The 16223-nt window shown below is 39.4% G+C and overlaps 1 protein-coding gene across 6 annotated transcripts in view; it reads left to right on the forward strand.

Annotated features, from left to right (window-relative positions):
- APP (amyloid beta precursor protein) overlaps positions 1–16223 on the forward strand; it is a 272613-nt gene that overhangs the window by 243142 nt on the left and 13248 nt on the right. For 3 of the 6 annotated variants that reach the window (XM_030880952.3, XM_030880954.3, XM_030880956.3), the window contains 2 exons: positions 1317–1538; positions 9960–10013. In XM_030880952.3, the coding sequence (XP_030736812.1) occupies positions 1317–1538; positions 9960–10013 (276 nt within the window). The remainder of the gene's footprint in view (positions 1–1316; positions 1539–9959; positions 10014–16223) is intronic. The other 3 variants (XM_030880953.3, XM_030880955.2, XM_030880957.3) reach the window with 1 other exon arrangement.

Raw genomic sequence — 16223 nt, forward strand, 5'->3', positions numbered from 1 at the left:
GCTAGTCTGTCAGACTGTTTTAATAGATATATTTGAACAGAATTTTAATTTTTCAGATAAATTTTTTGTGAATTTAGAAGAGAATGTGAAGGATAATAGTAAGATGTTACAAATCAAATTTAAATCCTGATTTTACTTTTTTCATTTTCTACATCAATAATACTAACCAGTGATTGGTTTGAAATATATAATACAGTAAACTCTTGACAGAGGTATGATTAGAAAGTGAAAAGTTCTGATTAGTGTTATTGTTGATAGCACACATGCTATTTATGTCTCTAATGTTAAAAATACGTCACACAGAAAAACCTGGTAAATCTTTGGCAACATAATAAGAGAATCACAGATCTGTGATACTCAGTTTTTAAAACTGCAGTTGCACTTAGTACAGAGTTATGTTCCCAGCTCTTTTTTCCAGTAAAAATGCATTTCAATAATGAAATGTGTAATTTGGGAATTTTCACTGGTCTACAAGAACTTCAGATAGGTTGATTATGTTCCATAAAGTTGATTTTGTTTAGTCAGTTTTAAAAAGGGGTAACTGATAGTATTTTTTGAAACGAGATGCAAACAAGACGCAGCAGAGAAAGACAGGATATTTGGTTTGAGAGCCATGAGAAATGTTGGCAGGCGGGGCTGTTTATCCCACAGAAGAGAAGGCTGGAGCAGAGCTTCACGTCTGCAAAGCCAAAACTGGCCTTTTTGTTGCCTCAGAACATATATCGTGCAGCACCTGGGAGCCTTTGAGAAAGACAGATTTTTTTTCAAGGCAAAACAATGAGAACTGTTGAAGAATGGAGCAGGCAGGCGTCCCATCACGCTTTTCTTGTCCTTAACACATGTTCATGGAAAGACTAGGGGCTCACTGGATATGTCCTTCAGCTTGAAAGAAACTGTACCTTGCATACTGCCGCCACTCCACTGCAAACACCCCGCCAAAGCATGCTCCCATTCCTCTGTGATCACAGCAGACTAGGACAGAATGGCCGTTGACCTCTCAAGGTTTTTCACCACTGGGGGGAGTGGTGCAGCGGGTCAGAGCATCAGCCTTGGCCTAAGCCACTCTACCTGGGCTCAAATCCCACCTTGGGCATTGCTAGCTATGATTTTGTGTAAGTGGCTTACCTACCGTGTGCCTCAGTTTTCACATCTGTAGGATGGAGACGATAATGGTACCCACCTTGTGGCTGTAAATAAGATCATGCATGTCAAGTAGTTACACTCGTGCCTGGCAGACAGCAGTTGGTAGCTGCTGCTGCTCCTTCTGTTGTGATGGTTGCTGTTATTCACCAAAGACATGGCTCTGTTTTGTTTAGATGAGCTGCTTCAGAAAGAGCAGAACTACTCGGACGATGTCTTGGCCAACATGATCAGCGAACCAAGGATCAGTTATGGCAATGATGCTCTCATGCCATCTTTGACTGAAACCAAAACCACTGTGGAGCTTCTTCCCGTGAATGGAGAGTTCAGCCTGGATGATCTCCAGCCCTGGCATCCTTTTGGGGTCGACTCCGTGCCCGCCAACACAGAAAACGAAGGTAAGAAGCCCAGGAGGGAACAAGTGTTCAGTCTGGTTGTATAATCTCTCTCGTGTTCTTAAGAGGTGACTTTTGATATGAATTTTTAAAAGTGCTTTCTCACTGAGAGGTATTTTGTTGCTTCTGGAATGAAAGCACAATATTCAATTAGTGTTTATGAGACAGTGACCTAGAATGCACACCTGTGAAGAAAACAGACATGTGATAAAACTGTGGAAATCACAGTTCACTCAGTGGAGAGAGAAAATTTTTTTTTCTTTTGTGGCCACACTGCGAGGCTTGCGGGATCTTAGTTCCCCGACCAGGGGTTGAACCTGCGCCCTCGGCAGTGAAAGCACAGAATCCTAACCACTGGACCACCAGGGAATTCCCAGAGAGAGAAATTTTGATGGGGCCTGCATAATTGGAGGTTTGAAAGCCACCAAAATAGTCTTCATTGGTTATTTATTCTAGTGCATTACATTTCAGATCACATTAAATGTTAAAGGCAAAGATAAAGAACCACTTATGTCATGAAAAGTAATTTGCTTAAGAGTTATACAATTCTGTGTTTGGAAAGTTAAATATAAGGCAGCTGTCAAAATTAAGAAGCACATTGACCTAAACATTTCTTCTATGATAATTCAGAAAAGCAAGATTTTCTCTGTCAACAAACTTGCACAATGGATTATGTACTTTTCATTCACAGGGATTTCTTAGCAGAAATTTTCAAATAATATCTATTTAGGAGAGAGAATTTTTTAGTCTTATTCCATATCATTTTACATGTTCAGAAGTATAAAATTTTGAACATAGGAACACCTTGATTTCAAGATACTAATACCTTGTTTTTCAAGAACACACAGGATTTTTTTTTAATAAATTTATTTTATTTTTATTTATTTTTGGCTGCGTTGGGTCTTTGTTGCTGCACGCAGGCTGTCTCCAGTTGCAGCGAGTTAGGGCCACTCTTCATTGTGGTGCGCCGGCCTCTCATTGCAGTGGCTTCTCTTGTTGCAGAGCATGGGCTCTAGGCATGCAGGCTTCAGTATTTGCAGCACGCGGGCTCAGTAGTTGTGGCTCGCGGGCTCTAGAGCGCAGGCTCAGTAGTTGTGGCGCATGGGCTTAGTTGCTCCGCGGCATGTGGGATCTTCCCAGACCAGGGCTCGAACCCGTGTCCCCTGCATTGGCAGGTGGATTCTTAACCACTGTGCCACCGGGGAAGCCCGAGAACACATAGGATTTTATCTGTGGTTTTTCTTTGTTAAAGAAGCAACTTTTGACAGTAATATTTTGACAGTAATAAATATGGATATATGTAGTATGGATACCTCAAAATACAATCACTTACTCCTCAGACTAAATATAAATCCAATATTAGACCATAAGTGCACTGGAGAAGCTTTTTTTAATTTTTTTTTTTTTTTTTTTTTTTTTTTTTTTTTGCGGTACGCGGGCCTCTCACTGTTGTGGCCTCTCCCGTTGCGGAGCATAGGCTCCGGACGCGCAGGCTCAGCGGCCATGGCTTATGGGTCCAGCCGCTCCGTGGCATGTGGGATCCTCCCGGACCGGGTCACAAAACTGCGTCCCCTGCATCGGCAGGCGGACTCTCAACCACTGCGCCACCAGGGAAGCCCGAGAAGCTTTTGTTTAAAGAACCATTGCAGAAAATCTTGATATGGACTGTTTCCATAACATGAGTAATCACCCCAAATGTGTTTCATTAATTTGGAAAAAGGTACCTTCTAGTAATACTATCAGACCATAAACAGCAGTGTTATTTATAATATAAAAATAATTAAGACTACCATTTATAAAAATAGTTCTAACATAGAGGAAAAGAATTTAAGGATACTTAGTTATCAAAGATCTGGGTGACTTCCCTATTAAATTGTATTATTACTAGAATGCTAGTTTTGTCATTTTTTAAGATAAATACATTTTGGTCATTTAAAATCCTCATCAGTCAGTCTCTAATGAGATTTTTTTGTGAAAAATTTTGTAAACTGAATTTTGTAAACATTTTGTAAACTGAACACACACAAGTTTTTTTCTTTTCCTTTAGGATACTGTGTTGTTTAATTGATGGAGAAATAGGTAACATGTATGGAGTCTTAACAAACTTTGTTTGGTAGAAAATTGCAGTCCTTAATGCCCTTTTTATACCAAATAATGTTAAATGTGTAGTTTGTCACTTATGTCCAAGTTTTAGCTTTTTATGGAAAAATTTAAATACATAGATTATTCTCTATTTTTATTAAAAATTGCCTCTGCCATTGAGAACTTACTCATCTCCAATGTGATTCTAAAATTATAATTTATAAAGAATTAAATATCAATTTCTTATAATTTAAGACCTTTTCACGTCTTTTAAATATATATTTTCTATAAATGAAAAGTTCCCATTTAATATTTTCCATTATTTATTGATTTTGGAAAAGTAGGATAAAACATACTTTAGAGTTTACCTTAATTGAACACACACACAAATAATAGAGGATAAATTTGTACAAATTGTAATTTGTACTACAAATTGTACTACAAATTTGTACTGCGAATTGTAATTTATTTATGGTAAAATTTATGGAAAGGAATTTAGAAAGCTCACAACGTAAGCTAAGTTAGCAGCAGAGTAAAATTAATTTACAGACATTAATGTGGATGTTTGTTGTCATATTTGGTATTTCCTTTAGAAATGTGAACTGTGCAAAGTTTAATGAAGATAAAAGACACTCCAGCCCCTGTTTTATGTTAACTCTTCAAATTTAGTGAATACGGTGAAATGCAATGAGCCTGGTACCACAGACCACAATAGAGAATAGCAAAACGTTATAAACATTCCAGAAGGTGCTTCACTTCCTGAATTTCAGAATTTCCCTTTCTCCATCAAATCTTGAGAGCTCAACTGCTTTATATATGAATATCAGCCTACATGTTTCCTTGGTGTCTTTAATGAGTTAAATTTAGCTTTGCATTTATCATATTAATAGTATAAGTAATACCACAGTTAAATAAATCTGCTCTTATACGCCCTAAGCATTTTATCTTGACTCTATGTGTACTCATAGGCATATATATGATCTCCACTAAAAATTATACGCCTTCTATCAATATTTAAACATGCTTCTTATGTTAAAATTTTTAAATAGTAGCCAAACTGATCCATTTTGTTTAGAAAAAAAATGGGATAATGCTAACTGTTCCTTTTACGTAGAAATATAAAAAGGAACTATTTCATTTCACTAAAGCCACTTCCTGAAATCCCACCCCTGATGCCATTGTCAGCACTCTCAACTGTTTTCCTGTTCTTCTGCCCCTTAAGAATTCCCTCAAATCAAACAAGAAACAAGGCAGTGATGGTACAAGTTAGAAAGCAAGCTGTGATTTTTTTTTTTCTCCTTCTCTTGCCAAATAATCCAAAAAAAACTGGATTTATCCTGGGTTTCCCCAAAGTGATCAGTTTACCCAAGGTGATCAGTTTTTGGAAGGTCAAGAACAAAAATGGTTTGGAGATACCCCAGAACAGCAATGGACTGAACACACACACCAGGGCCCTTGAGTATTGCCAAGGTAGGTGCCCAGTTGGACAAAGTCCATGACTGAGTGCCTCTGGATCCCTGACCAAGATACAGCTATTACATTGCCTAGGCCTCATCAAAAGAGCTAATATTCAGGGCTTCCCTGGTGGCGCAGTGGTTGAGAGTCCGCCTGCCGATGCAGGGGACACAGGTTCGTGCCCCGGTCCGGGAAGATCCCATATGCCGCGGAGCGGCTGGGCTCGTGATCCATGGCCGCTGAGCCTGCGTGTCCGGAGCCTGTGCTCCGCAACGGGAGAGGCCACAACAGTGAGAGGCCCGCGTAACGCCAAAAAAAAAAAAAAAAAAAGGGCTAATATTCTTGTTAAATAAGGGTGTTATTGACAAACAGCAAAATCTTACATAAGAGTATTGGAGGCAATAATATGTAAGATCTCAGAGCTTGAGTTCTGGTTTTCACCATCATCAGACCACCACTCCTTTTATAACATTTTGAAAAGTCTCTCTAACAATGAATCTTAAACTGAACTGACAGAGTTTGGTAGGGGAGTCAATACCATGGATGTAATTTACAGTAAGTGTTTCAACGAGTGTTCAGGCTTGACTACCAGTGGAAACAATGGCAGTCAGGTGTTTGCCCCCTTATGGATGTGACAAATACAGATGCAGACTGATACAGGGGCCCTGAATTAGTTTTTCTTTCTTCATTTTATCCAATGGTGAGCTCCAGGAAGATCTACAGTAAGAACTGTGCAGAAATGCATTGTGTTTATATATAAAGCTGAATTAGGTTTTGGACTCACATAATCGTAAATACATAAATGTCCAACAGGAATTTAGGAAGCTGTGTAGGGTGCAGGACAATTTTTATTTGTGTGGGATTGCCCTGTGCATGCCATCTAGCATCCCCGGTCCCCAGCCACTAAAAGCCAGTAATGTCCACCCTCCTTCTCCCATCATATCAACATCCCACACTACAGAATTATGTGCATCAGAGTTTAAATTCCAGCGCTGCTACGTGATTTGGGCAAGTCACAGAGCCTCTCGGGCTGCTTCCTAGTCTGTAAAATAAAGTTGGTAATAATTGCTAACTCAGAGACAGGGTGTGAGCATTAAATGAGATGGTATGGAAAACTCTTAGCAAAGTGCCTAGAATGTAGTAAATGTTCAGTGGTAGTTTTTTGTTGGTTGGTTGGTTTTATTTTGTTTGTTTTTAAATAGAACCAGGATCATATTAGAGAGGTTTTACCAGCTTGTCTCAGAGAGTCACCCTAACACCCAAACAGTATATCCTTAAAATTAATGAATATAACAAGCCGTATAACAGTCCTAAAATCTTACCCTTTCTCCCCATCTTCCTCTTCTCCCTCTCCCCAGAGCCTTTTCCTTGTTAATCTTACAGACATGTGCTTGCACACAAAGCTATTGAAAATATCTAAAATTCTCAAAGGATTTCCTTTCATTGTTCATGCAACCCTTATCATTATCAGAGCTTCGAACGCTTACCAAAAATTTGTTTTTCTCAAGAACAATCAGTCAAGTCCACAGAGGGAGTCAGACACTCAAGCATTCTGTTAATTTATATTGAAAAAATAAGCATATCACAAACACAGTTTTCCAATATTTTAGGCTCTTTGACCAGCTGCGATTTGCCTTCAGGGATTGTTATTCTGTGGTTGAGCCACAAAACTGAAATGGCTAAACTGAAGTGAAGCTGTTGTTCATAAAACAGTTGTTCTCATGGATTGTGAAATCATCTGGCTGAAAGCTTTTGTGCTGATAGCATTTGTGTTTGCTCTGCATTTTCATGACTGCCTGACCAGAACAGCCTGAAGATGAGGAAGAATGCAGTGGCCACCAGAAAGTTTTTGTGGCCAGCAGTCAGCTTGTCTGTGTATATAATACATACACAAAACACTATAATATTCTTCATGAGGCACACTAGGTCTTGTAACATAGTATTGTGTAACTGCATTGTGAATTTGCCCTCTCGTACATTTTCGCTTAGCCATAAAGCAGCAATGAACAAAGCACTTTAAATGGGGAAATTGAGATTAAATAATGTCTTTCATCAAACCTGCAAGCCAGGGCTTTTCAGGCCCCTCTTATCTACGAGTAAAACTGATTTCCTGCTGATTCCTCCATCACCTTAGGCCTGATGGGGAGGGGAGGCTGTGCTGGGCAGCATTTAGCTTAGAACTGGTCTATTACAAGGAATGCCAGAGCTAAGAAACTCAAAAGTCCTAGCGCTTCCATCATTTTCTTTCTCTCTTTTTATAGGGGACTGTTTGATTCAGAGCTGCTGATGGCAGTAGAATAACATATTTCTGCCTATTTTAACTCTTTAAGACAATCTGTTTCTAATGTTTAACTTACTAAACAGCCAAAGTAACATGTTTTGAACACTATATTGAAGTTACTTGCTGGTTCAACTAGTAATGGTCCATTTGAAAAATTAGAAAGTATTTATTTTGGATTGGGGAGTAATGCACTCCTTTTTCTTGTCAATGTATATTCTTTTTTGCAGTGATGAAATTATCTTTTAATTATTGATGTCTGATCACTGAACACGAGTTACTTATTTTTTGAATATTTACTCATATTAAATCAGCCTCACACTGTTAAAGCAGACTGCAGTTTAAGTCACTAAAATTATTATTGTTTATCTTCCTGAAAAATATAGTTTTATTACTGTTTTCAAATAATACACGAACCTTGAAACAGAAAGGCAGAGAAATTTCTAGGAATGATCTCCTCACCCAGAATAAACTAATGACAGCTTTTTGTGGTAATATCTTTCAGACCTTTATCTATGCGCATGTGATGTGTTTCCATATTCCCTTGAGTAATTATGGAATAGGGCTTTATCATTTGTAAGGGTCTTTGGCATGTGTGTGCACATTTGAGCCCTGGAAAAACCCAGCTTCCTTGTGACAAAACAGAAGCTCAGAAAGAAGGAGGTTTGCCCAAGAGCACAGAGAAAACAAGTGGTGGCATTAAAATGGACCCTGAGACTAGCCTGACTACCACATCTTCAGTCCAAATTTAAACCACAAACTCAACTGCTTTCCCCTGAGTGGAATACAGTTTCTAATGATTTAACCATTGATGAAGGTAATCACTTTAAGTTACTTTTTTGCTCTGTGAGTTTGCTTTGGTACATTCTTACCTTCAACTGAAGCACCATTTGGGGCTCTTGTCATCAGGAAGCTCTCAAAAAGTACAACAATCCTTCAGTTAACACCATTTTATAAGGAGTAATAAAAAGTCCCTCACCATACATTGTTGCGGATGGGAAAAAGGATGAAATACAAACAGTATTGTTCAAATGTATTTGTGAGTTGCAGAAGGAAGTATGTCTTAATCTGATACACGAATAGAGTGTTACTCATCCTCACAATAGTTGTCATAGAATATTTCATAAATAGGATATTTAATAAATGGAGTTTTATAGTATTTGAGAGTTTTTGAAATGGAGTTTTAAAATTTTTGGTTCCTCATTGCAATTAGAAGATAAGTTATTATTTCTATTTTACTTGTGAAGAAACAGCCTCAGATGTGATCATTTGCCCCAAGTCGCCTGCATTGTAAATGTTGGGTTTAGATGCCTCCGCCCTCCTTTTCTCCTCTACGGTGCTGCCAGGCTGCATGATAAAGGACCAAACCACCTTTTTCTTTGGATACATCCAAATGTCTTGGTATTCTCAGCAACATTTTTTTTTCCTATTTTGTAGACTTGGCTTGCTGCCACTTTCTTCTCCCTTACTGTTCCCTGCTAACGTGTGGCATTCAAAATCGACTTGGGCTTATAATCCCATTTTTGAATGCCCGGGCTGCGTGCATCAGTAAGCTGTATGGTCTTACTGAAATTTTTGATCCAAATGCCATCCCGTCGAGCACACCTTCTCATCCCATGGACACCTCTGCTCACTTTTCCTTACCTTCTTACTTTTATATTTCCCAGACCTTACCCAAGAGGCTTTATCCTCCCTCATGGCTTCACTGGCCCCTTGTCCATTATTTATCCTAAAAGCTTTGTTTCTTTCCCTTGCCTGTTTCTTCAAAGACCAGGGTAAGTTCAAGTTAATATTTTCTGAGAGTCAGAAGCACTTTGGAAATACCAGCTAATGGTCAACAACAGTGGGCACTATTGTGCTGACTGCAATGTTTTCTTTGGGTCAGACCCAGAATACTCGCAAAGGAAAAATTGTGAAAGTCGACAAATATGAAAGGAAGTATTTGCACTTCACACATTTCAACTCTATGTCATCTATTAAATAGAAACCAGTCTTTAAAAATAGAGAGAGAGGGGGAGGAAACTCTGGTTTACCTCTTCTACCCTCAAACTGGGAACAAATTGGATTCGCTAAATGGCCGATTATGTGGTGAAACGTTCCTCTCCTGATAAATTCCTATTTGCATTTCTCCTGGCGATTTAATGGAGTCCTTTTGTAGTTAATTAACTGTAAAATAAAATAAGATTAAAAGAAAGATAAGATTGGATAGTTGTAAAAGGAGGTATCTTTAAGATTTTCCACTGCGCTGGGCATAATGTGTTTTATTTCTAATCAAAAGCCAAGAAACTATTTCTAAATTCGCTGAGAGGAAAACCCACACTCCCAGCCCCTCTTCTTTGATGTTGCCGCGTATCTTATCCTGGTGAGCACATTTATTAGAAAACTAAGGAGTAGGATTGGCACATCAAGAGCGATAAGCCTTTTGAAGTGGTACCCCTCCCATCCTTGATGCTCAGGATTAACTCACTGTGGTTCTTTTCCAGCTGCTTTTTTTTTTTTTTATAACTTGTGTATTGCACATGCTTTTCCTTGCGCTGTGTTCAGGAGCCACGACTTACCATCTCGATTTGTCTTGTTTGCTTTCCGTGTATCTTGCTTCCTGTGCCCAGTCGAGCCTGTTGACGCCCGCCCTGCCGCCGACCGAGGACTGACCACTCGACCAGGTATATCCCGGTGACCCTCCGCCCCTCCGCATCTCGCGCTTGCACAGACGCAGCCCCTTTCTTGGGGGTCAGCCTCTCTGAATTGCAGATATGGAGAAGCAGGGTTTGAAATGACCATGGAAACCAAACTTTTTAAAACTCCCCTTTGCTTTTCCTTACACTTCATTTCCCAAGTTCCTAATTAGGCGATCAATTTTTTGCTTTCTGAGCATTCCTTTTGAAACAATAAAAAGGAGCCCTTCCAACGTTTGTTTTTTTCTTTTGATTTTCTGGTGGAGAGGGTTCTGTAGAGCCTGTTGGTCCTCAAGAATGGAAACCTACACAGATGCAGACTCTAGCTGGTGACGACCTGGTTACTGCTGGAACATCTCATTCTTTCTTTCTTGTTTGGTATCCGGATGGTCCATTTCTAACTGAACTGGGCTCAAACTTGAGTCAGTTCTTCAAGTAGACATGAGTTCCTAAAAATATCAGAATTGGAATATCTTTAGAGCCCAGAAGTATTTCCATTTTATCTTTTGTGGGTTATATATACTTATTCTTGATGAGTGTCTAAAACGCAGCTGAGGTATGTGCCTAATTTTCCATACAAGTTCTTTATTTTTTTATAGTACTTAAAATTCCCATTAACACTGATATGGACACTTCTTTTTATTTATTTTTTTTTTACATCTTTATTGGCGTATAATTGCTTTATAATGGTGTGTTAGTTTCTGCTTTATAACAAAATGAATCAGTTATACATATACATATATTCCCATATCTCTTCCCTCTTGCGTCTCCCTCCCTCCCACCCTCCAGTCGGTCAGAAAGCACCGAGCTGATCTCCCTGTGGACACTTCTTTTTTTGGTAGTTTCCCAAGCATTAAGAAGAAACACACTTTCACCTTCCTATGTCTCAAATTTAGCTTTAAGAATAATGTCACACCCAACAAAAGCACATACATGCCTGGTTTTGACCCCATGCACTACCTCGCCCAACTGATAAGTACCCATTGCGTTCAATGAATCAAAAAGAGAAGTTACTGAATTGACAAGTCTATATATACTCTGGGGAGATTTTACTCCCAACAGTGCAAACCTACCCATAAATGTTTTCTTCTGTATCTTCGTAATGTCCCCATGCGGTACTAGGAACAGGGCATTAACCTCATATGGAGATGTTAACACAAGGAGTTTGACCTTTGCTCCCAGGTTGAGATGCAGTCAGCAGCCGGGCCAGGAGCAGCCCCTGCCCCTCTCTGCCAGTACAGGCTCAGGTTCCATCTGCTTCCCCCCACAATCACTGACGAGAAATTCAGTGTCTGCCTTGTGGCACCTTCATGCCTCTGCGCTATAATTAACAGGGCAGCGGGGGCCGTGGAGTGACACATCTTGACAGCCAATCTCCTTGATTTTATGAATCTCTTTCTGTAGGGCTTTTCAGAGAAATTTAAATTATAGTAAGTCAGACCCAGTTTCAGCTCTTCTAACGTCTTCCTTATTGCCAGTGTCACACAAATAAATTTCAAAGAACCAGCAGTTGACACATCCCCAGCCTGCTCAGCCCACTGGTAGGGCCCAAGGCTGAGTGAGGGTCCGTTCCATTCTAACTGCAGCTGATACCAGCTTAGGTTGGTCCTTTGCCTTGGGCCTTTTTTATGGCACTTCCTACTTTATTTTTAAAGGAAGAGATGCTTTTCATCTTCAAGCATGAAATGTGAATTAGAAGCGCTCATTCAACCAATTTTATTAAGTTGCTACATGGAGCACACTGGGCAATTATGTTCCTATTGAAATACCCAGGAAGAGGTAACACCACTGAAGTTGATTTTTTTCCTTTTTTAAAAAATCTAAAGTGAAAAGGACTTTTCTATACATTCTTAAACAAAAACAATTTGTTTTAAGGGAAGAGCTTGAGAATACTTAGAGGTAACATACAGATGGGAAGAAGCTCCTTCTAAAGTCTTTGTTGTAACAATAGCAATAGCTCATTTTGATATTTCACAAAGACTTTCCAACTGCTTTGGAGGGTCAAAAGAAATTAAGTAATAAGGCCCCTGTTCTCAGGAGCTTGAATAGAAAGACCACACTTTGTGTATTTAGAAAGATGAGATGGAATTAGAAAGGCACGGAAATACAAAGTAACATAAACTGTAAACCACCTTGTGATGTTTGTTTGTGATTTGAGCAGATGGGACATTAACCAAGGGGTGCGTTAATCAGGGCACTTGCTGGAGATGAGCTTTAAGATAGGTTTTGGGCACATCCATTGTCAAAGAAGAGGGGAATGTTCTATACAGATAGATGAGAGAATGGCCTGGGCCAAACTTCCTTTCTTATACTATTGTAAGTCTTGGGTTCCCCAATAGAAGAGGGCCATAGTAGGGAAAGAATGCTCAGATAGGAAGTGAGGGAGATTCTAGCTAAGGTATGTTTATGAACAGTCCTATTTGCTGCGTATGTCTTAAGACATACGTATGCTCTATATTTTTGTGCTTGTAGTGAGTCTTTTGAGCATTTGGACCAGTTTCCCCCTGTGTTTTCTAGCATTACTTTCGGTTCTTCATCATCACACTTTATGAGACCACGTGTTTGAGTCTAACGTGCTCAATTATGTCATTAGATTTTCCAAACTTAGAAACTCTTTCCAGGATTGTCACATCATGTTATTCAATTGATGTCATTGTTTTTTAAATAATCACTGCTGTCACTCTGAAACAAGTAAAGAAAGGGCTTTTGTATAATCACAACTGAGGAAAATGACTTCTCCTTGACTTCCATATCTGAAATAACAGGGTACAGTAACTTCTAGAATGTAGTGTCCAGGAAGGAACACCTTTAATATCAGTGGTGATTTCTAGGGATGGTGACCATTACAGCTACTCCCCTGGGCTTATTTCCAGAGAGAAATAGACTCTGAAGGACAAGTAACACCATTTGACCAGAATAAAGGAGACAAATACAGGCATACCTCGTTTTATTGCTCTTCACAGATGTTGCATTTTTTACAAACTGAAGGTTTGTGGCAACCCTGAAGTGAGCAAGTCTATTGGCGCCATTTTCCCAAAAGCATTTGCTCACTTCATGTCTCTGTGTCACATTTTGGTAATTTCGCATTATTTCAAACTTCTTTGTTGTTATTATATTATGGTGATCTATGATAGTGATCTTTGATGTTACTATTGCAAGATTACAACTAGCTGAAGGCTTAGATGATGGTTAGCATTTTTTAGCAACAAAGCATTTTTAATTAAGGTACACACATTGTTTTTCAGAGTAGACTACAGTATAGTGCAAACATAGCTTTTATATGCACTGGGAACCCCCAAAAAATAGTATGACTCACGTTATTGCAATATTCACTTTATTGCAATGGTCTGAAACTAAACCTGCAGTATCTCTGAGCTATGTCTGTACATTAGCAGACTCTTCACAGGGTGGAAAACTTACCCTTTCCACTATAATTTTAACCACGCTTCTCCAGTCCTAATAAAGGAAACCAGATCCTTTGAGAAAGGTTTCCTGAAGGACATGCTTTCCTTCTTCAAATGAACATGCTTCCCTTCTTACTGAGAGCCTGGTGTCAGAGCTTAGAGTGGAATCAGGACAACTCGGAAAATGCATGTGGTAAAACTGTAAGTGAAGGTCCCTGCGATTTATTTAAAACTTCTCATCACATATCACTATATGCAGTTTCAGCTTATTATCAGTGACATTTTCCTGGTGCAAGCTTATTAATTTTTTCCCCTTTTTAATGACATTTGCTTAATATATAGAAGAATGACTATACATGCTGTACAAAAATGAACTAGGGAGAGCTCTTTCCGCTGAGTCCTGCAAACTATTGTGCTATAATTAATTATCTGTTGTTCTGACTTGCTACAGGAATTTGAAATTTTTTGACTATTAAAAGTAATCTTTGTGTCCTTTCAGAAAGAGTGTGGGTTTTTCTAGAAGGAAAGACTATTCAAGAGAGTGTTCTTAAGATCTCAGAAATATAATTTTAACTATTGCACTGTTAGATCCCGATGACAGAAAGAGGGTAAGGTATAAAGAAATCACTTTGGTTCTAAAGGGACCTCAGATTTAAAAGGGTTTGTAGAAAGATAAAAGTATACAACTAATGAGAAATAAAAGTGTCATTAGTGTCACAGCCCAATAAACATTTGTATCAGGAAGATTAGAGGTCAGAATAAGATGAAACTTATTAGAAAATGCTCATCATTTTAAAGCAAAAACATAAATAAGAATAGAGAGCCCTACAGCTCTTGGGATGGGGTTAGGAATCGGGACAGTCAGTGAGTGGACCAGTTAAAAGATGAGAGAGAATGGAAAACTGTCCCGCTTTGATTGTGCTTCTGTCTTTCATGTGTATATTAAACAGGATGGTCTTTTGTTAAAGGAAAGGCAAGTCCAAGACAGGTGAAGATGAGAAAACAAGGCACTAGCCCTTTGTAATAGTTATCTATTACTATGCAATAAATAACCCCATAACTTAGCAACTTAAAAACAAACATTTACCTTCTTATAATGAATTTCAAGGATTTCAAACATGGTTTAGCTGGGTGCTTCAGGCTCAGGGTCTCTCAGGAGGTTGCAGTCAAGACATCTACCACAGCTGCAATCATCTGAGGGCTTGAAGTTTGGCTAGGGCTGGTGGGTCTTCTTCCAAGATGGCGCACTCACATGGCTGTTGGCAGGAGACCTCAGTACCTCACCATGTGAACTTTTGAGTGTCCTCACAACATGGCAGCTGGCTTTCCCCAGACTAAGTGATCCAAGAGAGAGAATACAAAGGAAGCTGCCTGGTATGACCCAGTCTCAGAAGTCATACCCCATCACTTTTGCCATATTCTAACAGTAGAAGCAAGTCACTATATCAGGTCTACACCTGAGGAAAAGGGAATTAAATCCCACCTCTTTTTTGTGTGTGTGTGTGTGTGTGGTACGCGGGCCTCTCACTGCTGTGGCCTCTCCCATTGCGGAGCAGAGGCTCCGGATGTGCAGGCTCAGCGGCCATGGCTCACGGGCCCAGCCGCTCCGCAGCATGTGGGATCTTCCCGGACCGGGGCACGAACCCGTGTCCCCTGCATCGGTAGGCAGACTCGACCACTGCACCACCAGGGAAGCCCAATCCCACCTCTTGCTGGGAGGAGCATCCACAAATTTGTGGATATATTTTTAAACTACCACACTTCTCTACTCAAGTCCAAGTTCTTATAAATCATGGGCTGGGAGAACTTGAGGGTAAGATCGTAGAACCCCTCTCCCTGATCTTTGTGGACTTGGAAGATAGGGATAAGAAAATGTAGTTGTGACAAGCCGAAGGGAGAGAAGACAGCATCACAATCTACATGCCAGGTGGAGACTGACATTGATCTTGGGTCCATTTTCACGTAGGTTATTAAATGGAAGCTTTCTGAATAGTTGACCAAGAATCAGTGATATGTCACAACCAGCGTGGGTTCCCTGGATCTTGTAAAATTATCCTCATTTCTCTTTGTGTAGACTGTGCTGTTAGACTGGCACGTCATACGCTGTGGACATTGCTTTTCAATTTCAGCAAGATGTGTAACAAGGTTCACAGCACCTTGTAGACAAGATGTAAGAGTTGATAGACCCAAAGCAGGAAATCAGGTCCCATGGGAGCTGAAGGAACTTGGTAACATGTAGCCCAAGTAAGAGAAGAATCAGCAGGAACATGATGCCTCTCCTTGGGTGTCTGATCTGTTCAAGGCTACAGTGCAGAAGGGGGATTTAGGCTTGCTCTATGTTGAACAGAGTGGAAGTTATAAGGAAACTGATTTTGGCTTAATGTAAGAAAGGCCATTCTAGTAGACAAAGCTGTCCAAAAATGGAGGCAAACTGATAATTCGTCTCTGTTTAAGTAGAGCTGAGAGTTTACCCCTGGGTGGGAACACCAGAGAAGAGATGATTTTAGAAGCCATTCTCATCCTAAAATTCTGACTTTTGATATTTAAATGCTGCAACGTGGAAACGATATTTATACTTTGTAATTTCACCTTTTGTTTTAAAAATTACTTTGCGTTTTGATTTTAAGCTTCAAATTACTATCTGAAAAATTAAATTCATTATAACAATTAGTGTAAGAATCATATAGCAATTTATAGAGAAAGAAGAGTTAGCATGTTAGAAATTGTTAGTCCCACAGAAGCATTTTTCAAACATTATGTACTGCAGTTCTTTATTCAGCAGATGAACCATTTA

The sequence above is a fragment of the Globicephala melas genome, chromosome 4, assembly GCF_963455315.2.
Source record: "Globicephala melas chromosome 4, mGloMel1.2, whole genome shotgun sequence".
NCBI classification, from domain to species: Eukaryota; Metazoa; Chordata; class Mammalia; order Artiodactyla; family Delphinidae; genus Globicephala; species Globicephala melas.